The sequence below is a fragment of the Pithys albifrons genome, chromosome Z (genome assembly GCF_047495875.1).
Source record: "Pithys albifrons albifrons isolate INPA30051 chromosome Z, PitAlb_v1, whole genome shotgun sequence".
NCBI lineage: Eukaryota > Metazoa > Chordata > Aves > Passeriformes > Thamnophilidae > Pithys > Pithys albifrons.
This window is the reverse complement of record NC_092497.1, coordinates 1,044,617-1,062,436: the sequence shown is the minus strand read 5'-3', so window position 1 is coordinate 1,062,436 and position 17,820 is coordinate 1,044,617. Positions and strand designations below refer to the sequence as shown.

General features: G+C 49.5%; 1 protein-coding gene across 3 annotated transcripts in view; it reads left to right on the top strand.

Annotated features, from left to right (window-relative positions):
- MAPK4 (mitogen-activated protein kinase 4) overlaps positions 1-17,077 on the top strand; it is a 69,463-nt gene extending 52,386 nt beyond the window's left edge. For all 3 annotated transcript variants that reach the window (XM_071580316.1, XM_071580317.1, XM_071580318.1), the window contains 3 exons: positions 6,853-7,014; positions 10,701-10,902; positions 14,749-17,077. In XM_071580316.1, coding sequence (XP_071436417.1) covers positions 6,853-7,014; positions 10,701-10,902; positions 14,749-15,436 — 1,052 coding nt within the window. In that variant the 3' untranslated portion in view covers positions 15,437-17,077. The remainder of the gene's footprint in view (positions 1-6,852; positions 7,015-10,700; positions 10,903-14,748) is intronic.
- Positions 17,078-17,820: the final 743 nt, after the last annotated feature.

Sequence of the window (17,820 nt, the reverse complement as noted above, 5' to 3'; positions counted from 1 at the left end):
AATAAGTGGAACCTCAAAACAGGTCTATGTATTTATACAGAAAGGAGAAAATTAAAAGAAAACTACAATATAACACACACTTACACAAGTTAGATATAACAAAAAATAACTCCCTATCAAACACAAATCTCACCTTTCTAGCTACAAATCACTCCAGAGATCTCAGTCTCTTGAAGGACAGACCCAAGCAGAGAGAAGGACTAAGAACAAACATTTTACTTCCCTAAGATAACAGGATGGTAAGCCAGTGCTGGGCAGTACTGAGAAACCATGAAGGAACTGAGAAACTCTTCCTGCTTTACTGTATTTATGTCTCTGTTTTTGTCATCTGGTATGAAATATTTCTTTGGTTGCTTAAGTCAGGTGACACCTGTCTCTCCTAATCTGCTTAACATTTTCAGGTCTTACTAAAATTAAGGCTTACCAAAAAGCCTAACTAAAACTACCACCCTAACAAGACACACCCACAGGGATCCTGCAGTTGTTTTTTAGACATGAGGGGTCTCTCCAGAACAAACTTCACTTGTGCAGCCTCTGCTGTTAGAGGGTCCCCTGGCTGGTTCAAACTCTCCTGAGGGTTAGAGAATAGTTTTGATCTTGGTTTTCACTCTGCATCCCTGGGAAGGACACATGGAGGGTTGGCTGTGGTGGCACCCTGTGGGTGTTCAAGGCTGGCTGGGGTTGATGATGTCTCCGTGCCAAGCCTTGCCAGGCAGGGACAGTCTGATGCCAAAAGAAAAACCTTAAACAAAGGACAATTCTGATGAAACAACAAAACCTTTTTCTGTTTCTGTGCCTCCAACAGAAAATAGGAGCTTTTTGTTGAGAGGAAGGATGCTAAAAAAAAATTCTCAGGGCGGCATGTAAGGACAGGAGATAATGGTGCCCTGTCCTTGGAGGTTTGTACTCTAAGCTGTGAATTTTAATTGTGATTGGTTTCTTCAAGGTGTTTCTTTTCTTTGAGCATAGACATTTGAATGCCACTGCCCATTTTCAGGATTTTCCTGTAAGGAGGTATTGGAGCTGTAAAGGTGCAATGCAAGGAAAAGAAGACAACAGAAGCAGAGCAAGAAGCTCATAGTCAGCTCTGCAGCATTTGAAGCCCAACTCTGAAGTTCTTGAGAAGAAAATATTTATTTAATAGGGTCCTAAAAATGCTACTGTCAGGGATAAAGCTGTGCTTCCCAAGCTGGGACACAGAGACATTCATTCAGGAATAAAGCAGCTGCTCTCTGCCTGTTGAAGGAGCTGCCTCCCTGCCCAAGGTCTGCAGCAGTTGCCTCTCCATCGCCAGTCAGTGTTCTGAGTGACAAGGTTTAACACATTTTGTGAGCAGCTGTTTTTGCAGAGTTGTGTAAATAAATAATTAGACCCATTAATAATGGAGAAGGACGTTTTCCTCACCAATATTCCAGTGCACCGCAGAGCTCCACAGCCAGTGCGTGGTTGCAGCTGCTCTGTTGCTCCCTCCCCACCCCTGCTTGCAGCTTCCATATTCCTTTTGTGAAAGCTGAAAAATAAGCAGTCAGTGTGATTTTGAAAAGATCATTAAAATTATCTCCCATTCCTATATTCCTCTTGTCCTCAGTCTCCTCAGAATTTTCGAATCCAGAGACTTCAGCTTTGAAAATTGCACATCCAGCCTGGCTGCTCCTGCTGTTTCCTTGGGATATATTCCAGAAGCAGGGATATCTTGATGTGGCACTTGTCTCTGCAGATGCAGGGCCTTTTCTGTCTTGCTGGGAGATCATAGAATCACAGAATCACAGAATCAGTTGGGTTGGAAGAGACCTCCAAGATCATCAAGTCCAACCCTTGGTCCAACTCCAGTCCCTTTACCAGATCATGGCACTCAGTGCCACGGCCAAGCTCAATTGGAAAACCTCCAGGGATGGGGAATCCACCCCCTCTCTGGGCAGCCCATTCCAATGCCTGAGCACTCTCTCTGCAAAGAATTTCTTCCTGATCTCCAATTTCCCCTGGCAGAGCTTGAGCCCATCGTGCCCCCTTGTCCTATTGCTGAGTGCCTGGGAGAAGAGACCAACCCCCACCTGGCCAGAACTTCCCTTCAGGCAGTTCCAGACAGTGCTGAGGTCACCTCTGAGCCTCCTCTTCTCCAGGCTGAACACCCCCAGCTCCTTCAGCCTCTCCCCACAGCACTTGTGCTCCAGTCCCTTCTCCAGCCTCGTTGCTCTTCTCTGGCCCCGCTCCAGCCCCTCAATCTCTTTCCTCAACTGAGGGGCCCAGAACTGAACACAACACTCAAGGTGTGGCCTCCCCAAGGCAGAGTCCAGGGGAAGGGTCACTGTCCTGGGCCTGCTGGCCATGCTATTTTTGATCCAGGCCAGGATCCCATTGCACTTGATTGCATTCCTGAGCCAGCTCTGCCAGTTGCCTCCCCATGTCAAGTGGAAGAGTCTTTTAGCTTTTTGGGTGGAAGCAAACTGGGTGGTGCCTTTCCAGAGTGTAGTTAAGGCTCTCCCAGCCCAGGACACTGGATCTGAGCCAGCCCCAAAGCCCCAGGTAAAAGCCAGAGCAGCAGAACCAAACCCCAGCACAGCAGGCAGTGTCCTGGTCCTGCAGGATTTGCACCAGACAGACCAGAGCAATGCACTGCCTTGTATTAAACTGGAGTAGGTGGAGCCCCAGGGAGGTCCTTTAAGACATTTTCTGTTCTCCTGTACTTATTCCTCATCTCAGAACATCCAAAGAAATGCTGCTTGTCCGGGTTGTCCCTTGGCCATCCCAGCACAGCACCAAAGCACTCCTGGCTTTTCAAACTGTGCTTGACCACTTTGATGCCTAAGGATGTGATTTAATGCAATTTCAGAAAGGTTTTAGAATCATAGAGTCTTTGCTGAGTTGCCCTGATCTTAAGTCTGAATATTAAAGTGCCTGTCCCACCAGCTAGCAGGCTTAGTCAAGGCCGAGCTGTTCTGAGCTGACACCTGCAGGATAACAGAAGACAAACAACAGGAGAAGGCCTAACTACCCCCCCATGACAAAGGGGGCAGATTGGCAGGACTTTTGGGTGAGCATTAGAGAGAAATGGGAACTTCTGATTGGATGTCCATGAGGGGTATAAAAACCCTGTGACTTCCTGACCAGTCCCAGCTTAGGGGTGGTTTTTTTGGCTATTTATGAACCCCAGGGTAGAAGTTACATTGGCTGACACCACTGAGGTGTCCAAGCTGGACATTAAACCTGATTTCATGGCAAAAATAGCCTGAGGATGGGATTCATCTGTGTTTGCTGTCTGCCTTTGAGGAGACTGCTTGTGCCTTAGGCATATTTATGTCTCCAATAATGCTCATTAAGAGCATCTGGAGAACAAGCAGACATGCCCATGCTGGTGTTACATGTGGCTAGAGGTGAGATCAGTGCTGTCCTGCTGCCTGGGAGAGATGCCCCAGAGCAGCCAAAAACCCACTACACAGGCTGGTTCCTGAGACTCCACAGCAGGTTAGAGATGAGGAGATGGGATTTGGCAGATCAGAGACTGGGCTCAGCCAGGCACTTGCTGTGACCATCCCTACTTCTCTGCTTTCCAGCCCAGTGCAAACATTTAATAAGCCCCCAGATGCTGGCAGGATACTTAGTTAATGGGTGGGTATCAAATCAAAGCTCAAAATATATATTCCTTTTTGGTTGCTTTAAAAATAGTCTGTGGAGTTGTTAAGGGAAGGCTCTGGCCTGATGCCCTATTTTCCTGGCCAGTAAGTAAGGAAGAGCCAGGGTGGGAGCCTGGCAGCAGGCAGGCAGTGTGCCTGTGGTGTCCCACACCATCTACCATCTTTCACCTGCTGCTGTCCAAAGAGAACAGAGCCCAGCCCCTCAGAGCAGCTAAAACCCACAGACACTTGCACATCAACAAGGATTCATCTTTGCTTTTCTCCTCTTTGCTTCAGAGAAAGAGTTTACCCCCATCCAGCTGCACCTCCTGCCCCTGCAGGATGAGACTTCAGGAGAGTCAACAGCAAAACACCCTGTGGGAAGGAACAGTGATGTAGTTCACAGAAAGCTGCAAACCTGCAGTAATTGCCTTGCACTGGATAAATGGTTTTTTGAGTGTGCATCAGTGGCACAATTTAAATTGAGTGCTTAGCATAAATCAATATAATTAACTCAGTAGTCTGTCTGGGGTGCTTAAGCAATGCAGGTAAATTAAGGTGATCAGTTATTGGGAATAGATGTCACTCACTGCTTCCATTCTCCTACACAAATTAATGACCATCCAGCAAAGAGGGACCTCAGACCCCTCCCTGCTGCCTCTTTCCTGCAGTGGGAGGAGCAGCTCTGGGTATGGCAGAGCCCTGGGAGGACACAACAAACCTGGTTGTCCCAAAGCTCGCAGGAGGGAAGTGCATTTCCAACAGCTAAAACCTGGTTTGCAGGTCCTTGGAGGAGCTCCCCACCACAAGCAGCATGGAAAACAGGGAAGAGCATCCCTAACTGAGCAGCTACAGCTCCCTCCAGTGACTCTTCCACCTTCTGCTGCTGGAGCTCAACTGAGAGCACCATCAGTGGAAGAGGAGTAAATGGGAGAAAAGGAGTACAAAGGAGGAAAGATCTGTTCTTGCAGATGTCCATGGGGGCTCACCCGTGACCAGGAGCTAGGAGAAGGCCCAGGGACTTTTCCCCTGGGATCAGGGCTTACTCACAAGGCTTGGGTGCTTCCCCAGGACTTGGCTGCAAGACCAGAGAAGGGTTCCCTTTTTCAAGATGTGATGCAGAGAGAGCTTCTTGTTCTCTCCTTGGGTAACCACAGCACATCGCATTTATTCTGTCTGTAGTTCATGTTTTTCTTTTCAGGAATTAATGCCTTCAGAAAAAGGTCCCTGGGAATTACATAAATAGTGGATAATGGAGGAGGATTGCGTTTCCTGAGAGCCATAATTCAAGGCTTCCATTGCTGCATTAGCAGCTTCTTTGTGTGACTAAACACGGTGCCTTTTGGCTGCCGGTACCTTCAGTGAGTGTGGCTGGGGCTGCATGGAGGGAACAGCCATGAAGCCTTTGTGACTTTCAATGCCCTGCAATTCTGATCACAGTTTGGGAATTAGCCTGACTAACATTAGGTGTTAGTTTCTTGGTAGTTATCTTTAGTTTCCCCTGGAGCCATGCTGTGAATCCTTAAGTGACCTAAAATCAGTTTTTCTGTAGAAAAGTGAATTTATTTGGCTCGGATTGACGTTGGGAGGGTGTTTTTCTGTCTTTTTTTGCCTTTGCTATTGCTTTGTCTTCTCCTGAGGCTGGTCTGTGTGCATGTGTGGTGTGATGGTGACCAGCTGGGCTGACCTCAGTGTTGCTCTGGGGCTGTACCTGGGACCCCCAAAGCACAGCATTGCCTCAGAGCAGGTGGTCTCCACCATCCCCTCTGAGCTGGCCTCTCCATGCTCCCTGCAGACTGACTGGAAGTGCTGTGCCATAAATAAGGTTGATTCACCCATGGATCAGCCAGGCACTGCTTCCTGAAATCCATGACTTGCACAGCAGGGACTTGGTAGCCCAAAAATCCTGGTTGGTTTGCCTGCCCCAGCCAGCTCTCTGCCTAAATGGCTCATCCTGCCTCTAATGGCAGAATATTTATAACTGACCTGCCTGTCAGACAGAAGATCAATAGTGCAGCTCTGTGTTTCTACCAGGCTGTTTCTCTGCACATGTGGGCAGTGCCCCTTCCCCTGGACTCTGCCTTGGGGAGGCCACACCTTGAGTGTTGTGTTCAGTTCTGGGCCCCTGAGTTGAGAAAAGAGATTGAGGGGCTGGAGCGGGGCCAAAGAAGAGCAACGAGGCTGGAGAAGGGACTGGATGTGGCACTGAGTGTCCTCTTAAACAGCTCCAGGGACAGAGAATCCAACATCTCTTGATCCAACCCCACTGTGATCACCAGCCCATGGCACTCTGTGCCATGGGCTGGTGATCACAGTGGGGTTGGATCAAGGGTTGGATTTGGTGACCTCAGAGGTCTCTTCCAACCCAACTGAGAAGAGCAACGAGGCTGGAGAAGGGACTGGAGCACAAATCCCATGGGGAGAGGCTGGGGGTGTTTAGCCTGGAGAAGAAGAGGCTCAGAGGTGACCTCAGCACTGTCTGGAACTGCCTGAAGGGAAGTTCTGGCCAGGTGGGGGTTGGTCTCTTCTCCCAGGCAACCAATAGTAGGACAAGGGGGCACAGCTTAAGCTCTGCCAGGTGAGGTTTATGTTGGATATCAGGAAAAAAATTCTTTGCAGAGAGAGTACTCAGGCATTGGAATGGGCTGCCCAGAGAGGGGGTGGATTCCCCATCCCTGGAGGTTTTTAAGGTGAGCTTGGCTGTGGCACTGAGTGCCATGATCTGGTAAAGGGACTGGAGTTGGCCCAAGGGTTGGACTTGATGATCTCAGAGGTCTCTTCCAAGCCAACTGATTCAATGATTTTGTGTAGGAGGCTGGAAATTAGGAGCAAAGCCCTTGGTCACATCCAATAGAGTGCTGAGGGGTGGGATTAGCCTTTGTTAACAAGACTCTTGTCTCTGCTCTGCTGGCACTGCCGATTCTCTCCTCTCCCTACCCAGAGCCAGTCATGAGAGGGGTCCTGGGAGTGTGTGGATAAAATGTCCTGAAATGAGAGGATTAAAAATATCTAATTGCACAGAGCAGTTTTGGGCATAACCACCATCAGAGCCATGACTTGGTGCCCAACAGACAGTGGGAGCTGGTCAGAAAATGCCTTTCCCATCAGGAGAGCACAGAGGCTGGGCATTGGGATTGCTTTAAAGATGAAGGCTTGTGACCCCTGGAGCTCATAATACCACACTTTCCCCCCAAACTTAACTTCTGTGTCGCATCTCACAGCCTGTTTCCTGCCTCTTTAGGAGGTCATGAGCTGGAGCAGATGCAGCTTATTCTGGAGACAATCCCCGTTATCCACCAGGAGGACAAAGAGGAGCTGCTGAAGGTGATGCCCATGTTCATCAACAGCACCTGGGAAGTGAGGAAGCCACTGAGGAAGCTGCTGCCTGAAGTGGACAGTGAAGGTACCGCTGGCTTTGGCACTGGCCTTCTCCTGGGACTTCCTGGGCTGCCCCATTTTCAGATCTGTCCTCAAAGAGCAAGTGCATGAACGCTGGGGGAGAGGATTCAGGTTCTGCAGGGCTGCAGTTGCACCTGTAGCTGACACATCCCCCTGCTGTCCCCTCACATATCCCAGTGCTGTCCCCTCACACATCCCCTGCTGTCCCCTCACATATCCCAGTGCTGTCCCCTCACACATCCCACAATGTCCCCTCACACATCCCACTCTGTCCCCTCACACATCCCACACTGTCCCCTCACACATCCCACTCTGTCCCCTCACACATCCCAGTGCTGTCCCCTCACACATCCCAGTGCTGTCCCCTCACACATTCCAGTGCTGTCCCCTCACACATTCCAGTGCTGCCCCCTCACATATCCCAGTGCTGTCCCCTCACACATCCCACTCTGTCCCCTCACACACATCCCCTGCTGTCCCCTCACACATCCCACAGTGTCCCCTCACATATCCCAGTGCTGTCCCCTCACACATCCCCTGCTGTCCCCTCACACATCCCAGTGCTGTCCCCTCACACATTCCCTGCTGTCCCCTCACACATCTCACAGTGTCCCCTCACACATCCCAGTGCTGTCCCCTCACACATTCCAGTGCTGTCCCCTCACACATCCCAGTGCTGTCCCCTCACACATCCCAGTGCTGTCCCCTCATACATTCCCTGCTGTCCCCTCACACATCCCCTGCTGTCCCCTCACACATCCCCTGCTGTCCCCTCACATATACCAGTGCTGTCCCCTCACACATCCCCTGCTGTCCCCTCACATATACCAGTGCTGTCCCCTCACACATCCCCTGCTGTCCCCTCACACATCCCAGTGCTGTCCCCTCACACATCCCAGTGCTGTCCCCTCACACATTCCAGTGCTGTCCCCTCACACATCCCCTGCTGTCCCCTCACACATCCCCTGCTGTCCCCTCACACATCCCAGTGCTGTCCCCTCACACATCCCAGTGCTGTTCCCTCATACATTCCCTGCTGTCCCCTCACACATCCCACTCTGTCCCCTCACACATCCCAGTGCTGTCCCCTCACACATCCCCTGCTGTCCCCTCACACATCCCAGTGCTGTCCCCTCACACATTCCCTGCTGTCCCCTCACACATCCCACACTGTCCCCTCACACATCCCACTCTGTCCCCTCACATATCCCAGTGCTGTCCCCTCACACATCCCCTGCTGTCCCCTCACACATCCCAGTGCTGTCCCCTCACACATTCCCTGCTGTCCCCTCACACATCCCAGTGCTGTCCCCTCACATATCCCAGTGCTGTCCCCTCACACATCCCCTGCTGTCCCCTCACATATCCCAGTGCTGTCCCCTCACACATCCCCTGCTGTCCCCTCACATATCCCAGTGCTGTCCCCTCACACATCCCCTGCTGTCCCCTCACACATCCCCTCACACATCCCTCACTGTCCCCTCAAACACCCCCTGCTGTCCCCTCACACATCCCCTCACACATCCCATTAGCTGTCCCCTCACACATCCCACTCTGTCCCCTCACACATCCCGGTGCTGTCCCCTCACACATCCCACACTGTCCCCTCACACACCCCCTGCTGTCCCCTCACACATCCCCTCACACATCCTCTCACTCATCCCCTGCTGTCCGCTCACACATCCCACTCTGTCCCCTGAGGCACCCTCTGCTGTCCCCTCACACATCCCCTCACACATCCCTCACTGTCCCCTCAAACACCCCCTGCTGTCCCCTCACACATCCCCTCACACATCCCATTAGCTGTCCCCTCAAACACCCCCTGCTGTCCCCTCACACATCCCCTCACACATCCCATTAGCTGTCCCCTCAAACACCCCCTGCTGTCCCCTCACACATCCCCTCACACATCCCATTAGCTGTCCCCTCACACATCCCCTGCTGTCTCCTCAGACATCCCATTCCAGTCCTGTCCCCTCACACATTCCAACTGCTCATGGATAGCTCCTAAGGGTAAAATAGTCCTTGAAAACTATTCCAAGGTGCATCCCTGCCTTCCTGTGCCTCTCCTCGAGCTCTGAGGGTTCAGCCCAGAGGTTCTTTTCAAACCCTGTTCATTTCCTCCCTGTGCTTTTTGCATTAACACAATTGCTTAGTACAGCAAGATACATCCTTTTACTTCACAAATATCCATTGCACAGAATCCCAGACTATTCTCAGTTGGAAAGGACCCACAAGGATCATCGAGTCCAACTCTCAAGTCAGTGGCCCACACAGGGGATTGAACCCATGACCTTGGTGTTATTACAACCAAGTTTTAACCAACTGAGCTAATCTTAGGTTTGTTTTTTTTTTCCCTGAACTCCATGAGATGGTTTTTGCAGGAACATTGTCCACGTGCTCCCCTGAGCTCCTTCCAAGGGTTAAACATTGGGAAGACATCAAGACCAAGCCCAGCTCATGTTTGTAGCTCTTTATTTTAAGACATCCAGTGCATGGCTTTGGCAACACAACATCCATCGTGGGTGCCCAGGGACCATGTCAGCCTCCAGCACTCAGGAACAGATTTATTCCCTGCCATTACTGCAGGAGGAAAGGTCACCTGTGCCCCTTACATAATTCATGGTCATTTTCCTGCCTCCCTGACCCGCAATATATCGTAATACACCACTTGTAGTGTGACGTTCCCCCACGCTTAGCCAGTGACCTTATGAAGCTATTGATTCCTTCCTACTTAATTAGTCCAAGTGGTGAAATAATCCCGTGGGAGACAGTCAGGTATTGGTTAATGTTTAAGCACTGAGGCAGTAGCTGTGGCTGCCCTTTCTGCTGAGTGATTTGCATCTAAATAAACTGTCCCATTCACACAATTACACCTTTAAAGGTGCCATGTGAAGTTGTAACAGAGAAAAGGAATATTCCTGTTTGTATTGTCTGAACTCAAAGGGACTTTTCCATGAAACAATCAGCTGGTTAAGCAAAAACTTTAGTGACAGGATTTTGTCTTTTCACATAATCTCAGTAAAAAGAACAATGAAAGAAATCACAAGCCCTCTGTTAGATATAATTCTAGTCACTTTCATTGCGCCTAAATTTCCTCCTTCATCACCATAGGAAGAGTTCATGCACCACAGTCTCTCTAAAATAGCTTCTGTCACTCAGAATTCTTTAAATATTAATGAGTAAAATAATTTCATAGTGTTGGTCACGCCAAAGGCTTTTAAAATTTGCAGTAAATCTAATCCACTTCAGTTGCATGTAAAGATGTGAAATCAGCTGTCTGAAGTGCAGCATGCTTGTCAAAGGGAGCTGAGAGCGTGAAATCAAATCCAGGCACCATCCAAGGGGCTTTTTGGAGTGTGCTCTTGCCATTCTGCTTGGGATCACCCCACTGTGTGCAACACACACCTGTGGGGTGTGATGATGCTGTCACAGTCATCTCTCCTGACTTCCTAGAGGAGGTGACACCTGAGGGGTGCTGGATTGCTCCCCTGCAAGCTCACAGTTCCCAGGGCAGGTCAGATGGATGCAGCAAGCACAGAAGTGCCTGGTGTAGGTGCACTTGGGGTGTGACCTTTAATTCCCTCCTTACTTTGAGAGGATTTGTTTGGGGCTCCACAAGACTCATGCTGGAAAGGAGCTGTTACTGTGTTTGAGGCATTGGTGAGATGGTTTCTCTGTGCTTTGCAGCTATTGATTTTCTGGAGAAAATACTGACATTTAACCCCATGGATCGACTGACAGCCGAGATGGGTCTGCAGCACCCTTACATGAGTCAGTACTCCTGCCCTGAGGACGAGCCGGTGTCCCAGCACCCGTTCCGGATTGAGGATGAGATCGATGACATTTTACTGATGGAAGCCAACCAGAGCCAGATGTCCAACTGGGACAGGTAAGGTACCCAAGGATGGACCAGAGACCTGTAATGGTTTGACCCATGGCTTCCTCAGTAACCATTGTATCTAAGGAAGTTACAAGTATTCCACACGTGTCTTCCACGTAGCAGTGGGGGAGTGGTGTTGTGCCTTCTTCCCTTCCTTGGCTGAGGAGCTGGAGGGAGGTGGTTGAAGCCTGGTCCCTCCGGTGCCTGGTGTTTCTCCTGTCCTGGGTGAGATTGTTTCATTCTTGTTCTCCTTCCTTGAGGTTTTTAATTGTGTTTGTTTTGATTCATTTGGTTTCTTTGGGTTGGTTTGGTGTCTTCCCTATTTCCCAGCTAATCAATCCCCTTTTCTCCCTTCCCCTCTCCCCTGGGGGGTGGGATCCTGTGTATTGTGTATACAGTGTGGTTTGTAAATGTTAGTAAATATAATTTATTCTTTTTATTCAGTTCAGTTTCTTTAGAGTGCATGTCTTTTCAGTTTTTTTTTTCTTTGCTTTGCTGGGAAGGTTCTGGGAGGGGAAAGGGGGCCAGTCCAGGGTTGGCAACAGCCAGGCCAAACCTGCAACAAGACCACACACTGGCTTAAATTCTTGAGGCAGGACTTGCCTGGTGAGTCTCTGACCTGCTCTGGACTGGATTCCATCACATGTGTTCCAGACCCTGCTTTTCCTTTTCTATGCCTTATTGTAATTCTGGCACCCTGCCAAAGCCAACAAGAAGCTCCTCATGGATTCCCTCAGGGAGCAGGTGTTAAATCTCCAAGTTACTGAGTATCTTTCTGGTTTTCATATTTTAGTAATAGGTAATTTTATTTCTTTCTTTGTTTTTCATTGCTCAGTGTGGCATTGTACCATCTTAGCCAAGACATTTGCAATCAGCCTCTGTCTTGAGTTCCTTTATCCTTGCTTCTTCTCTAGGAATAACTTCAAATTGGAATTTGAGGAAGGAAAATCACAGAATCACAGACTATTCTGGGTTGGAAGGGACTGACAAGAATCGAGCCCAACTCTTAAGTCAATGGCCCACACAGAGGATTGAACTCATGGCCTTGGCATTATCACAGCCAAGTTTTAACTAACTCAGCTAATCTGCACTTGGTTTTATTAACAGCCTTTATTGTCATTACTTGAGTTTAATGACAGCCCTTCCCTTGTTGTCTTTTCCTATACTAGAGGTGATGCCTTGAGAGACCCCAGAAAAGCAGAACTCTGAGCCAAGTTAGTGTGGGATAAGATAAAAAGGCTTATTCAGCCTTCTGCCTTGAAAAGGAGTCTAAATAACTAGTGGAATTTTAGACATTGATATGGGATAGGGGTTAGAGTACATAAACATTGAACTTAAGTTGCTAGAAATATTAACACACTAAAATTGCATTTTCAGTACAGTTACAAGTACTTCTAAAATCTACAAAAATTAAAAATCAAAAATGGAAAACTCCTGAGGCATCACAGGTTATACAATAATGTAATTCTTGTATCTTTGGGGGGACAGAGCCTGGTTTGGAGCACTATATTTATCACTTTTCAAGGCATGTAAGTCCCAGAGACCACAGATCTGAGGTCTTGTAAAAACTCCTTTGTTGTATTGACATTTAAATAATTTGCTGAAAGTCATACTGGAAATTTAGAGCAGCCTTGAGCTGAGGTCTCTCTTATGCCAGATGATCACCCAAGTTACTGGGACAGTCCCAGTACTGGATCAGGTAGAACTAAATAAGCAGCTAGGAATTAACTAGGTTCATTTTTCTGAGGATGTCTCCAGCATTGTTCCTCTCTGCACAGCAATTAAATCTCCTTGCCACTGTATTTCATCAGCATTGAAAACGTTACCTAAAGAAATCCTTGCCCTTCACTGTTATTACTCTCTTTGCCTGAGTGAACAAGTGTCAGGGTGGAGGCTGAGGGGGGACAACCAGGTCAATTAAGTATTTCTATCAGTATTTCTATCTTGAGTGTATTCCCACAGCTCCATCATTCCTGCCAGTCACAGTCCCCAACGCAGCAAATCAGTTGCTGGAGGTCACCTTGTCACCTTTTTATCTCTTGGTGTGACACAAGAAGCTGGGACTTAGACTGTCCTGCCACCCATCTGGAGACCTTTGCTGTGGGGCTGTAAATTTTGCAACACGAGGCAAGTGTTTTGGAGACAAGAAATTATTTTGCCTGTGTGTTGTGGGACATCTGAAGAGCATTTTATGGCTGTGACTGAGCCCCAATGCCTGGGATAACATGTTCTTTAAAGGCAGATCACTTAGGAAACTGGATTAGGAGCTGGCTGGAGGGTCAGGCCCAGAGAGTGCTGGTGAACAGGGCTGTGTCCAGCTGGTCACCAGTGGTGTTCCCCAGGGGTCAGTGTTGGGTCCAGTCCTGTTTAACATCTTTATTGATGATTTAGATGAGGGGATTGAGTCCATCATCAGCAAATTTGCTGATGACACCAAGTTGGGAGGGAGTGTCCACCTGCTGGAAGGCAGGAGGGCTCTGCAGAGGGATCTGGATAGACTGGAGAGATGGGCTGATTCCAGTGGGATGGAGTTCAACAAGGCCAAGTGCAGGTCCTGCCCTTTGGCCACCCCAACCCCCTGCAGCGCTCCAGGCTGGGCACAGAGTGGCTGGAGAGCAGCCAGGCAGAGGGACCTGGGGGGACTGAGGGACAGGAAGATCAACAGGAGCCACCAGTGTGCCCAGGTGGCCAAGAAGGCCAAGGGGATCCTGGCCTGGATCCAAACTAGAGTGGCCAGCAGGCCCAGGGCAGTGACCCTTCCCCTGGACTCTGCTTTGGGGAGGCCACACCTTGAGTGTTGTGTTCAGTTCTGGGCCCCTCAGTTGAGGCAAGAGATTGAGGGGCTGGAGCGGGGCCAGAGAAGAGCAACGAGGCTGGAGAAGGGACTGGAGCACAAGTGCTGTGGGGAGAGGCTGAGGGAGCTGGGGGTGTTCAGCCTGGAGAAGAGGAGGCTCAGAGGTGACCTCAGCACTGTCTGGAACTGCCTGAAGGGAAGTTGTGGCCAGCTGGGGGTTGGTCTCTTCTCCCAGGCACTCAGCAATAGGACAAGGGGGCACGATGGGCTCAAGCTCTGCCAGGGGAAATTGAAGTTGGAGAGCAGAAAGAAATTCTTTGCAGAGAGAGTGCTCAGGCATTGGAATGGGCTGCCCAGAGAGGGGGTGGATTCTCCATCCCTGGAGGTTTTTCAGCTGAGCTTGGCCGTGGCACTGAGTGCCATGATCTGGTAAAGGGACTGGAGTTGGACCAAGGGTTGGACTTGATGATCTTGGAGGTCTTTTCCAACCCAATCCATTCTATGATTCTATGAAAGAGTAAATTAGATGTAAGTTTGAAAACCATGGCTAAGAGTGGGTGTTGTCAGGTACTTCCACTGGCTTGAGAAGTTACCATTTATCAAGGTGACCCTTCAGGGGAGATCTTGGTCCCTGATGTCAGAATAAACTGGTGATGTCCAGTCTCAGTGGGGTTTAAACTCATCCCTTTTACCTCTGTGGCCCCAAACAAGGAGCACTCACAACATGCTGCTCATCTGTGGGCTGAGGGACAGTTTGATTACTAATGCTGTTAATTGTGTTCTAATCCCAAGTAGAGGGAAGGCGATGAATGGCTAAACTAAAGGGCCATTTGTTTTGGTTGTTGGGCTTTCATTCCAGCTCCTGGTCCCACCTCAGAGCCTTAAGTTACCTCCTTGGCTGTTTAACACACAAGTAAAGGTCTCTGTTGTCAATAAGACACTGGAGGTCTGCAGGTAAGTGGTAAATTGGCAAGCAAAAGGCAGAACTGGCAGCAGCAGTGTGGGCATTAGTTTGGGCACTGCTGTTCCCAACAGAGCCCTTGTTTGTGTGTCTTTCACAGGTATCACATAAGCCTCTCCTCTGACTTGGACTGGAGACACGACAAACACCACGACATGGATGAGGTTCAGCGGGACCCCCGGGCAGGGTCTGAATCCACGGCTGAGGAGGCACAGGTCGACCCACGGAAATACTCACAAAGCAGCTCGGAGAGGTTCTTGGAGCTGTCCCACTCATCCATGGACCGAGTATTTGATGCTGATTGTGGGAAATCCTGTGATTACAAAGTGGGGTCACCTTCCTACTTGGACAAATTGCTGTGGAGGGACAGTAAACCCCACCATTACTCAGAGCCCAAGCTAATCTTGGATTTATCCCACTGGAAAAGAGCAACCATAACACCCGCAGCTGAGCTGTCGCTGGAAGAGGAGCCATCCAACCTCTTCCTGGAGATTGCTCAGTGGGTGAAGAGCACGCAGGTGGGGCTGGAGTGTCCCAGCTCCCTCCCAGAGATCCAGGAGCGGAGCCTGCCATCCTCTCCTCACCACCTGCACACGGAGCCCACGGAGGTGAACAGGGAGGCAGACCCCGAGTTTGACCTGGACGTCTTCATCTCCAGGGCGCTGAAGCTTTGCACAAAACCTGAGGATCTTCCAGACAACAAGCTCAACGAGATCAACGGGGCCTGCATCTCTGAGCACCCCGGGGACATTGTGCAGACAGAGGTGTTCCAGAAGGAGCGGTGGTGAGGGGAACCCCTGCGTCTCCCTCGTCCCCTCGGGTGGTGTGGTCATTGCCCAGGGCTGAGTGGCTTCCCACTGTCATTGAGCATTCATTTTTCACACTGTACCAAATGCCTTTTCCAGGAAAGGCAAGCACAAACCACATGCCCCTCTTGATGCCTTCTAAGGGAATCAAGAGGTGTGAATGGAATGCTGAGTTTCTTACACTGCCTTAACACTCTTGCCTTGCAATCTCTGGGACCTGTTTGGAACTTAAAATGTACGAGGGGAAAATGACAGTACATGGTAGGTTTACAAACAGAAGTCAGATCAACTTCTTTACTTTTCTTTTTCTATAGCAACTTAAAGCAACGAGGACAAATTCAGCATTTCCAGTATGGTCAGAATCCATCCTGGTTTGACAGGTTCCCAAAACAACAACCTTTGAGCTGCTCTGAGGCACCTGTGTGAGTACAGGTGCAGAGAGAAGTGATGCCAGGCAGTGTCTGTGGCCAGCTGTTTGTCAGCAGAGAATGGAGCTAGAGGTAGAGTCTGGCCATCAGACAGAAAATAACTCTTCGAGAATGTTAATGGGGAAGAAATTTGACCTACCAAAATATGGGCCACTTGGGGGTTTGTTTTATTTTTTCCCGATAGGAAGATAAAATCTTTGCCGAGCGCATTTTCCTGGTTTGGTTTCTCACACCTGAGTTCTCCCTTCTGTTGCATGGGGTAGATCTGAGCTCTCTGAGCACTTAGAGAAGGCCACGTACGGAGCATTTCAGTGTAACAACCTGGTGCTGTGAGTCCTGCCTCGGGCAGGACCAGCAAATCCCAGTGGGAAGGGCTGGACAGCAGCTGAGAGCTGGAAACAGGGTGTGATGCTGCCTGGCACCACCAGCTACCCAGATTCAGCAAGGGCACACACCTTTGCTACTAAAAAAGGAATTAAAGTGTGTTTTACATCCTGACAAAGATCCTGTGTCAAAAACAACAGTTCCTGTGGCATTAGATTCATAACTGGCCACTTTGCTTCCAGCTTCTTTGGGAGATGCTGGTGTCAGCAGGCAACTGAGTGTGGTGTGTAAATAGACAAAGACACAACTGATCTGCTGTAACTTCTGTTTTCATCCACACTTCTGAGCACTTTAATAATTAATCAGCCAGCTAACAAGAGTTTGTATGTGGAAGAAATGTTCTATACTTACATTTAACCAAACTCAGCAGGTTTCTAAATGGAAGAGCTGTAAATAGTGTGGTAAAAGCCAGTCCCTGCTTTCCTTGCTGTTGTGTTGCTGTGCTGTGCAGCCCAATGGCACAGCTTCCATTTGTCAAAGAGGAACTGCTGTACTTAGGAACTCCAAGGTCCCTATTTAACTACTCCTATACAAATTATTTCTACCCTTTTAACAAGCAATCTACTAAATACTCTGAGCTGTGAAGAAAACTCATGTGAGACTCACATAACTGACAGCAGCATGTGCTGGATGAACCCTGGTTTCTCTTCCTGGTGGGATCAGGTGCAGGCTTAGCTGTAGGAGAGCTTGTGCTAGGCCTTGACAAGCCCAAAAATATCTTGTTACTGTGAAGATCTCACCTTGGGGTGGTGGAAATGCCATCACTCCAGCTGGTTAACAGCATAGGTGTGAAGGCTGCCAGCTGCATGGATGGGAGGGGATGGGATGGGAGGGGATGGGGTAGAATTCCTGGGGTGGGGAAGGCATTGGTAAGGTAGAGCCTTTTGTCTGTGGTCTTTACCTTGAGCATTTGGACATCCCCTAGAGTGGTTTAGAAAGGGGAAGCAAAGGAGAAACAGAGGATTGGTTTGCAGCATGTCTCAGATCATTGATATACCTCAGCTAAAGCTCAGCACTTTCACTGGTGGTGGGAGAAATTCAGACCCCAGGAAGCATCCAGCGGATTCCAGCCCAGCCCTGGCAGCACAGAGCTCGCTGCCCGTGGTCCCTCTCAGCCCTGCTGTGCACCCAGCAAAGGCTGGGAATGGATTGCTGAGCTCCAGGGAGTGTGTGCTCAGAGAGGAGGAGTGCCAGAAGCCACAGGTGTGTCCCATCACTCCCTGGTGCCACCCGGAAGAGGAGCTGGTGATGCCCATCCTTTGCTCCAACACTGCAGAGGCATCAATGGAGAATCTCTTGTCTGGGAACCAGTGGTGTTTGAACCTGAGGGATAAGGTCACAGTGTGAGAGGTGACTTTCAAAACTCTCTTCTGACAGATGGAACAACTATTTGCTGCTGTTGGGTTAGGCACAGAGATGCACTGGCGAGGAGTTTTCTGCTCAAACCACTCCAGCATCTCCTCGGCCGACATCGGTCGCCTCGTCCTCCAAAACCAGAAGCCATTTTCTGTGGGTTGTTATGTCTTCACCAGAGGCCCACAAGACTATTTATTG